Source organism: Halyomorpha halys, unplaced genomic scaffold, assembly GCF_000696795.3.
Source record: "Halyomorpha halys isolate HHAL.00 unplaced genomic scaffold, Hhal_1.1 Scaffold140.1, whole genome shotgun sequence".
In the NCBI taxonomy this organism is placed as follows: Eukaryota; Metazoa; Arthropoda; class Insecta; order Hemiptera; family Pentatomidae; genus Halyomorpha; species Halyomorpha halys.
Window position 1 is genome coordinate 56,488 of NW_027105790.1, and position 11,128 is coordinate 67,615.

The 11,128-nt window shown below is 33.0% G+C and overlaps 1 protein-coding gene across 1 annotated transcript in view; it reads left to right on the forward strand.

The window, feature by feature from the left end:
- LOC106678399 (solute carrier family 7 member 14) overlaps positions 1 to 11,128 on the forward strand; it is a gene marked incomplete at its 5' end in the record, with an annotated part of 170,552 nt that overhangs the window by 43,987 nt on the left and 115,437 nt on the right. The window contains 1 exon segment of the mRNA XM_014416879.3: positions 3,795 to 3,948. Coding sequence (XP_014272365.1) covers positions 3,795 to 3,948 — 154 coding nt within the window.

Here is an 11,128-nt window from a genome sequence, read left to right on the forward strand (position 1 = left end):
TGGGAATAGATATCTTTTGTTCTATAGCCCTGATGAAGACCTGAAACTCAGGTCGAAACGTCGGCATAAAATAAATAAATATGGTTTTGTTAATTTATGTTGTTCTTTGCTGATCGCACCCCCCGACAAACTTCTCCAATCATTAATCTACGGTCAACTATCTACACCCCATAATTTATATTTTCATTCCATTATTGTGTATATTTTCAATTTTTAGTCTATTATTTATTTTATTTTATATATTTGTATTTATTAATAATACCAAACTTGGCAATATTTTCTTTTAAAATAATATATCATCACTTCTTTCTTTGAACCTTCTAGAGGAAATTTATTTAGTTAATTCATTAATTTCTTCAGAGATTTTGAAACTATTAAAGATTTTTATTTGTAAGTTGTTATGGAGTTTGTTTTCTATTACCTAGCAATGCTATGATTATTTTGGTTTACCTCATTTTTATTTTATTAATATTCGTCAGTGTATTTTGATTAGTTTTTATTTTATATATTTCCGTTTCTCTCAATATATATGTTAATATTTTTTTAATAAGAAGTTGGAAAAAAAATAGAAGTTCGACTGTTCAATTACAGAATAATATATAATAACTATAATTATTATTATGACTATTATTAGTGAAGTTATTTTTTCTAAATCCATCATTATTGATTTATGTCAGTACTAATGTTTAATTTTAGGTTAAAAATTAGAATTTACAAAACCATTATCTTTCCTAATCTTCAATACGGATGCAAAACTTTGCCTCTAAAATATTGCATAAAATATTAGGAATTAAACGCTATCTACTATTATAGCGAATAAGATGGGCATGTAAGGTTGTTGAGTTTAGTAACTTATCACCAAAATGTTATTAAACACTGTCTGAAGGGTAGATCAAAGCGTAGGTGGGAGGTTTGCTTCGAGACCGATCATGTGGTTTTGAGTTTTGATGATTATATGTGTATGGACAGAGCTTTGTGGTATCGGCATCGAACATTCGGGAGTCTCTCATTATTATTTATATTATTTATTTGTCTTATAGTTTCGCTTAATTAATTTTATTGTTTGTTACTTACTTTGATTTAGATTTAGAAGTCATTTAACTGTAGATACATGTTTTTATCAATCTCTATTTATTTTCACTGGATCCTATTTTTTAATCAGTGCTTTTTTTTTAATTTTTTCAATAATTATTTATACCATTCTATCGGTACAAGAATTTATTTATTTATGATGTCATTTTTTTTGTTTTATCCATTAATATTAAATGATTAGTCTAAAAATAATTAGAAATTTTATAATTGAGATTGTAAGTTTAGTAAGTAATTGTTAGGAAATTCATTATCAAAAATTTGGATCTTATAATGGATGAATTGCTACTATAAGTAAGTATATAACTGTATTTGTTTAGGTCATCTATGCATTGAAGAAACGTTTTCAAAAATGTTAATTTTCTTTAAGAGGAATTTTCTATCCTATTCGGCCTGAGGAAAGACATTAATAATCCTGTCTTCTCACCCTACTTCTCTACTTATTTTCCTCTCTACTAAGCACCATCCACTCGTAGCTTCATTTCGGTTATCTCTTCCTCTTTCTTTTTTTTTTTTAATGTCCTCATTCCTTAATATCCCTCCTCTCTTCGTTGCTGCCTCATTAATAATTTTTTGTTCAGCTTAAGTAGTAATTTCTTTCTGTTGAAGCTATGGCAGCAATAATGGTTTAGTAGCTTTTACAGATAAAATATTTTATTCTGTGGTACATAAATGCAACGTTAAAAACGTACTGCAGTAAAAGTAACGAATTTTTTTTTTAAGTTTTCCAAAATTAAACTTTCATGCTATTTATTTGATCTTCCGGCACGTGAAGTTTTAAAATCTAAAATATTGATCATGATAGAAGAGCTATATGAAAGCTAATTGTATGAAATGATTTTATGTTCATATTGTGAAGGCAGTAATTTAACTTTTCAGCTGCCTTAAACTACAATAATTTTGTTTTAGAATAAATATCCAAGGTAATGTATAAAAAGGAGTATCTAAAAAGATTCTTCCTAGCAAAATTCCCTTTTTAATTTATCCAGAAATTTCCTATATCAGGCTCTTCCACTTAGCTTTTAACCATGTATATTTACATGCAAATATAATATTAACCAAAAAACTAACAAGTTATACGCCAATGTTGAAAAGCTAGATTAAAAGTTTATTAGTATATTTCATATTGATAAAACCAATTAATTTCTTGTTTAATTCATATTGAAATAATATACATAGGTAATACACTATACTAATATAAAAAAAAGTTGAAATTCAGAGAAAGAAAGAAGTGTTGGGAATTCAAGTAAAAAACAATAATATTGAGCTTTCTCTATAACAACCATTTTTTTCTAATATTCTATGAACATTAGTCACTTGTGTTTACTTTTTTTTTTTTTGGATTGAATTCAATTCTTCATCAATAAATCGATGCATTTCTTTATATCTAATGTAAAAAGCTTTATTAAAAGAGTATCAGTACATTCATATTGATCAAATCAATTAATTTTTTGTTTAATTCTTTTTAAAAATAATTTACTATACTAATATTGAAAAAATTAAAATTCTCTCTATTCACAAAAAAGTCGGACATAAGAAGGGCTGGCAATTCAGGTAAAAAACAATATCATTGAACTTTCTCTATAACAATCATTTGTTTCTAGTATTCTAAGAACATCTGCCACTAGTGTTTATTTATTTTTTTTTTAATTGAATTCAATTCTTCATCGATCAATTGATACATTGCTTTGCATCAAATTTGTCGATTTCTATCTATAACTTAAATAAGAAAATAAAATTATAACGGATATAAAAAAAACATAAAAATATAATCAGAAAAAAAAACGAATATAAACAGAAAGAAACTCAAATTGTGCAAAATTGTGAAAAAAAATCCTCCAAAACGTGCAATTTTATACAATATAAAAAGTATTATTATTTGAATGTCTTTGAACTTGATTCGAATTTTTGTAGAGGTTTAATTAAGATTTGAGCAAGCTATACTATAATCGGTGTATTAAGTAAATCATTTAAATAATTAATTTTGGAATTTTTATTTTTAGCAATGAAACATTCAAATGTATATATGATATTTTTTCTAAGTTTTTATTATACAAGTATAAATTTAACGAGTTTTTTTTTTCTCAAACATAACAAAGATTTATTAGAAATTAGTTATAACACTATTCATTAATACTAAGGAATTTTATGCTTTATGATCTAATGATGAGCAGTAAACACAATTTCTTCTTGAATGAATACCAATTTAAAAAAAAGAAAGAAAGAAATGACACTATCTGAAGCAATTAAGATTTTGTTTAAATGACTTATCGTTTTACAGCTGTATCACCACTGACAAACTGACACTTTAGAGGTGCTGTTAGATTTATGTCTTGAGTGAAGGTGAGGGTGGAATATAATTTTAATTATCTTCCATTAAACATGATATTTTAATTTAGAATGCTCAACAGTTCATCACCTCTCTGTGCCGACGGCTGTAATATCTTTGATGATATTATACAGTAATTTACTTTATAGTTATTATTATGAAGTAGCTATACAAATAGTAATTTATACTAAGTAATATATATTAATATTCATTTAATTATTAATGTGCTTTTAGAACTGGTTATGAGAAATATTAAACAGAAATGCTGGTCAATTGATGAGCTCGGGATTACATTTTTATTGTAATCAGAAATTATTATTTAATTACTATTATTACTTCATTGTGTTATTAATAATTTTTTTTTATGAATTTCCAGAAATGCCTTACTACGCTGGACCTCACCTCCCTGGGCGTGGGTTCCTGCGTGGCTACAGGAATGTACCTTGTTGCCGGAATGGTGGCAAGGAACATAGCGGGACCAGGAGTTATAATCTCGTTTGTTATCGCAGCACTGGCTTCGTTATTTTCAGGTGTGATTTTTGTACATTTCTTTTATTTTTGTGTATAAAAAAAAAGATACTTTTTTTTAAAAGTACAATTTTTGCGGAAAAAGTTTAAGATTATGAACTATGTTGTAATTGTTTACACTATAAAACGAAATTGTAGGCAGCATTATAAAAGGGTTTTAAAAACATATTGTGTGAAAATATTTAGATTTTTTTCGAAGATTTAAATTAAACATTTAAAATGAAAATGATAGAAAATATCCCAAACATAAATAAATCCTTGGCCTACGTATTTCAATATGTGTTCAAAGAGTATTTTATGTTTCAAAACATTTATAATGAGTAAAAACGCTGTTAAACCTTAAAAACTTCAATCTCAATTAAAAAAAAAATAGAATTTCATACTAATTGAAACTCCCCAATTGTTGTTTCAATAATAAAACCTTGGACATTTATATATTAATAAATGTATGTTAATTTATTATTTATAACTGTTGTAGTTTGTTCAAAAATATTTTACTAAAAATTATGTTACTTTAATTCGTTAGTAGTATGTCATTTGGATATCAGATGATGTCGACAATTTTGGTATTTTTGGTTTTAATACTGGACCTTTCTAATCAACTAGAATAATTTTTTTTAATTAAATAATTTATTTTCTATCCATTTTAGTATCAACACATTTTATTTTTCTTATAAGTCCGACGTTTCGGCCAATCCGGCCATCCTCAGAACCAATCTACGTAATAAAATTTTGGAATTATATGATTTAAAAACTCTAACTCTATGCAGGCTATTCTGCCCAGGTCAAAACAACAATTTCTAATTAGTCAATATTCACATTAAAACCAAAATTAAAATCATTTATCACAGTCACTATTTGTTAAAACTTTTATCACAGCAATGGATAGAAATTAAATTATTTATTTTTAAAAAAATTACCAGTCTCAAGAAAGTGTTTAAGATTATAAATTAAATAGAATAATTTTTTTAAACCCCTGTCAAAATTGAGAGGTTTGATGCTTAAAGGTATGGATCCAAAAATCGAGAAAAAAAAAACTGTCTGTAATTAATATAGGATGACGAAAAAAAATTCTAGTTCGTATATTTAAACTATAGCGCCATTGTAATATTGCGAAATATTCATAAATTTGTATGGAACTTGTCCCGACGAGGAAAATACGAATAAGGGCCTCCGTCACGTTTTTTATAAAACGCAGCATGTTTATGCGAGTTCATATTTTGTATTTAATTTAATTAATTAATAACTTGGTTAATTAGGTGAATTATTGTTTATCCGTCGATTGCTTTTTCATATAAATCAGTATCTTATATAATAATTACCTAAACCAAACGCGTTTGGTAAAACTACAGAAACGTAGGACAAAAATATGAATAGAAAACGAAACGAAAGCCTAAACGAAATGATTGGGATGCGTTGACGTTTCCCATCACGTAGCTGCAGAGACAGAGGGGGTATTCTTGAACGGATGGCCGAGATCCGGACGAGATATAAATGAATGGGTAAGGGGGGAAGACGTGCTTAGCATCCCGTCCAGGTCGCTCTGACACTTATTAAACAGTTTATTTTATATATTCTGCAGATATAGTCCTTCATGTCCGGTCACTGCATGGAATATGTATTCATAGTCTGGAGGGTCACCTTATATATGAGGGGGTATTACAAGGACCTAAATAGTTCATCAATAATATAATTCATTTGCTTAACCAAGGTACTACCAATACACGAGAAGATAAAAATTGAAAATAATTGGTTTCATTACACTGTTATTGTGGTTATGATAAAATTTATAGTCTGGTACTGGTATTGATCTTGTATGTGTTATACAACTTATTTTCAGTTTCTGCACACGCCATAAAGGATGGTACAGTTTGTGAGTCACAGAGTTACGGATGTCTATGTCGGATATACGTCAGATATTTATGAATGTAAGACATGGTCTCTTACACTAAGGGAATAGCCTCTTCGGGTGTTCAAAAATAAAGTATTGCGCAAAATATTCGGACCGAAAAAAGATGAATTAACGGGAGAATTTAGAAGATTACACAACGCTGAATAAGGGACCTACACCTAATAAATATAATTCAAGTTATAGCATTGCGGCGTATAAGATGGGAGTGTAAGGTTGTAGGGCTCGGTAACGAGCGGATCCCTAAAATGTTAGGAAACACTGGACCAACAGGTAAACGTCCGAGGGTTAGACTGAAACGTAGATGGGAGAATTGAGTTAAAACTGATTTAGTGGAATTGGATTTTGAGGGGCATTACAAGTGTCACGGTTATGGAAAGATTGAGCATTTAGTGGCGCATTGCCCGCACACGAGATGGTTCAAATGAGGAAATGAGGGGCACATAGCTAAACAGTGTCCATATATTTACCGAAGAAGAGATGTGGGCCGCAGCGAACCAATGGAGTTCAACGCTCAACTCCGTGAGTGGAGTAGATCTTCGGATGAATCTACGGAAGCATCAGGAGCATCAGAGACCGAAGAAGAAGTCGAGGAGCCACAGACGAGGTAGTCAAGGGGACAGAGTGGAAACAAGAGGATGGAAACGAGGAAACAGAGGAGAATGGAGGCTGTAGATGCGAGACATCTGAAGGGGTTGTCAGCGGAGAGGTAACCACTCACCGCTGAATTATAACGTGATGGAGAAGAGCGGCAGTCTGCCTATAATAGAGATAGGAGGAGTGAGGTGCCTGGTGGACAACTGCAGTTCCAACACCAACATGTGCCGAGAAGCCTTTCGAAAACTGTGTGATGGAGAGAGGACACACAAGATTCATAAATGCCAATGTAAATTGATCTTCCTGGATGGCCTTTGTAACGTAGAGGGAGGGGGGTGTGGAGATATGCTTGAACCGGTGGGGATTTAGTAGGGAGAACTTGCCGGTACATATTGTAGTTAGTATGCTGAGGGAATAAAAAGTGATTATGGGGTGTAACCTGCTAAGGAAGGTGGGTTAATAATATCAAGGGAAAATGGATATTTAGGTTAGGGGGTAAAATGTACAAATGTCTTCGACAAAGGGAGCACGGGTCGGAACAATTAATCAGGCTGAGGACTAGAGACAGAGACTTAGGAGAGAATATGAAGATATTTGGGCAACCAGAAAGAAGGTCCATGAGATTATACTAAAAAAAGATAAGGTTACAACATATGTGGAAGAGAGGAGATACCCACAGGCGCTACATCATCAAATCCGGGAAGAGCTCAAACGTTATAAATACCAAGAAATAATTATTGATAGTACATCGCCATACAATAGTCCATTATGGGCGGTTAAACAGAAGAACGCGCCTGGCGAATCTACTGAAAAGTACAGAGTGGCAATATACTACAGAATGCTGAACAAGAATACCGTAGACGAAAAGTATCCAATCCCCAGATTTAAAAACATTTTGGATAGGCTGAGCCGGCGACGGTATTCAGCACATTGGGCTTGAAGGCCGGATATCATAAAATCAAAATGCACCCTAAGGATCAACATAAGTCGGTATTCACATTCGAGATAGGACACTATGAATTAACAAGGATGCCGCTTGGTCTCAAAAACGCCTGCTGAACGAGATTTGAGGGGAATTGGCGAAGCTTTATGTCAGATTTATATGGACAATCTCCTAGTGCTCAGCAAGAACGAAGAAGAACACGTGCAGCATTTACACAGCGTATTCCAGAGAATTAGGCAATTTGGGCTCAAATTATCGGGAGAGAATACATAGTTCTGATAGGAACAAATAAATTTTTTGGGCCTCACGATTCTCAGGGAAGGGGTTTAACACGACGCAGCTGTACGGAAGATGGCAGTGCCTAGGGGTGTGAAAGTAGTTCGGAGGTTGGTGGGAAGTTTAAATTATTACCAGAGATTTGTTCCAGAAATAGCTGAGTACCTCGTCCCACTCAAAAACCTTCTGAAAGGCAAGAAAGTGATCATCACTCCGATGATAGAAGACAATATCATGCGGTGCATGGAGAAGCTGCAGCAGGAGCCGGTGCTTGCTTTCCCAGACTTCACTCGGCAATTCGCTATCACTACAGATGCGAGTGAGTACCCACTGGGAGCGGTGTTGTAAATAAATAGAAGGAAGACCAATAGATATGGAGGAAGTTGCGGACATCATCAATGACAAGAAGCGGCAGATTATATGGAAGACGAGAACCACAGGATTAGTCAATGTTGAGTGTAACAAGTATAGGAGGAGCAATATCACGACGATTTGGTCGTAGCCAGGCGCGAAAAACGACCAGATCTCCAAAACGTTAAATAATGCTACCGAGCCTGGAGAAAAGTGTCACCTGTACGTTGGGAATGAAACCGTTTGGAAGAAGATCAAGAGGTTATGGCATGAGGAATGGATAGGGCATTCGCCCGATGCAAACTGATGGCAGAAACCCTTCGGAGGAGGAACGCCAGAGAGGTGACTGTAGCCTATCATCAGGGCACAACAAATCACCGCGGAATCTCGGAGACCCTGCAAGCATTAAAGAGAAGGTACTTTTGAAGGGGAATGAAGAAGACGATTACAGAAGTTGTAGAAAAATGTGAAGTTTATCTACACACAAAGTATGACAGACCACCAAAAGGGAGACAGGGTGAGACACCTACCACTGATGCACCTACAGGTCTACAGTTCGACACGTTTAGATGGAGAGGATTTAAATGGATTACCATAATTGATCTCTTCAGTATGGCAGCAATGGCGCACCAGGAGCAGGGCAAGTCGTCGGAAGCAGTTATTGCAGCTCTACGTTTGTGGTTCCAATTCTACGAAGTTCCAGAGCGTATCTCCAGAGGCAGATAATTCAGGCAGAGAATTCGACAATGCAATAATTTGAATTGAAATGAAGGACCTGGACGTAACATGGCATCTCATCACATCAGGGCACCCCAAGAGCAGAGGGAACATAGAGTGGCTTCAAGGGACGTTGAGTGCCCATCTTCGCTTATATCAAATCGACAAGGGATTGGAACCGGATGTAGCAATGCCTAAGGCTATATCGGCATATAATCATTCTGTACTCACCGTTAGAGTTTTCACCATTTGAGATCCTCTTTGGGCTTCGAGGACACCGGCGGGACTATTGTGGCACTGCAGTGGATGGTGAGGAGATACACAACAACCATGTTGCTCGACAAAAGTTATGGAAGAAGGTACGAGGAAGAATGGAAATAGAAAAAAACCTGGAGGGTGGCGCGGGAGAATTTAAAGGTCACAGACATAATGAGAGCGACCCAAAAGAGTTGTGGTCTAACAGTGGTAAGGAGATAGAGCGATACGAGGGTCCAATTAGGGTGATAATTATTAGGGAACATAATATTGTTACTATAGAAAGTATCACAGAACCTAAAAAGAGGAGAATTGTCCATATTGAATAGTTAAAACCGGAAATGAGATTATAAAAACTGGGGTTTTCTCATGTTGCCAGTCACTAATAGATTGTATTAAAGAAAAATTAGTTAATAATGTAATTATATTTATTGCTTAAAATTTATTTTGACTTATATATGGTGTATTGTTCATTTTAGCTTATTTATGTATTGTACGAAGAGTTCTTTAATTTTATTCTTAGGTTCAGATCATGTATATAGCGTTTATTTTAGGAAGCTTGTGATTTTTGACAATGATATGTATATAGGAATTTAGTTTTAGTGTAGTTTTTCTTTATTGTGTTTGTTTTCTCTGTTATTATACAATATAGTATTAGTTTACGAGGATTGTTCGCAAACTGGTGGGGAGGAGTTATGGTCTAAGTCAGCTGTTATTTCGATGACTGAGGGGATCAGCTGATCGAATGTATATAAGAGAAGTACCGAACCCAATAAAGCCAGTATGTTACAGCAGTCCAAACGTGTTAAATCTTATTCCTTCTTATCTTTTATAACATTTTGCTTTCGCCGATACTTAAGTTATATATAAATAAATTACATTATGTCAAATCAGGTTTATCCCTAAACTTAAAGAGATTGGAATTAATTTTTAATATGATAGGAAGCACTTCCTGTCACGGGTAATGAACCATGGGTTATGTTAGGTTGGAACATTCCCGTGTTGTTTTTAATTACCTTGCATAAATTAGATGAGAACATCGTACTCGGGCTCTTGTTAGTCTTAGAAATTTCAAACTGAGAGAACAAGATAATGTTGTTTCAAACTATGGCTGCACAATTTGAAAACATTCTAATGTCTTTTTATTCAATTTATTTTCTTCGAGTACCTTTGAAAGACTGGTAATTTTGAAACTAGAATCTTCTACTAAATAGTCATAAAGCAGTGTTTATATTTTGTTCTTTATTCTTATAATTTAATAATTTCGTAATATGCATACTCAATAATAATATCAAAATAATTTGAGGAAATCTTCCCTTCTCGTCCTTCACCTATTATTCCATGATTAGATATCTCCTTTTCTCAACTTGGAATCATTTAGCTTATCTGGGGCTACATTAACAATGGAAATTATCATAAACTGAAAATCAGCATGGACTCACCCTTTCCGCAATTAGGATAAGTACTTTTCTTATTTTACCTATAACGAGTTTTGGTTGATGTACGACGCCGTTACAGTCTCGAGAATAGATAGTAACATCAAAAATAATTAGAGAAAATCTACCCTTCTAAATTCTCCGGTTAACTCATCCTTCTTCAGACTAAATATTTTACGCAATATTTTTTTTCAACAACCTTAAAGGTTAGTTTCTTGCTTAAAGTAGAATACCACGTCCTGCGTCTGTACCATGATGAAGAAAACAAAACTGTTAAAGAAAACAATTTTATACGGCATTACGGTATCTACATGGCGAAATTTGTAAAATCATCACTGTTTCCACTATTAACTGCATATTTCAGTTGATAGAAAGCACATATGCGTTCTAGCTAACAACGGCGAAGTCCCGAAACACTTTTTCGAAACAGCCGACAATACCGTAATAATTCATTGAATTATCACCCAAAAAAATGATTATCAGCCGTTAGATTATATTATAATAACGAATATATATTTTTATCTGCATTTATTTTATAACCTTTTAACAAATTCAACAAACAAAAAATCAATTACACAGAAGATAATTTTCAAGTTCTGTTTAGTTTTAGAAAAATGGATTATCTGAATTATGTTAAAATTACAATATTGTGATAATGAAATTGACAATACAAAAATATTATCACTAGCTGAAGTATT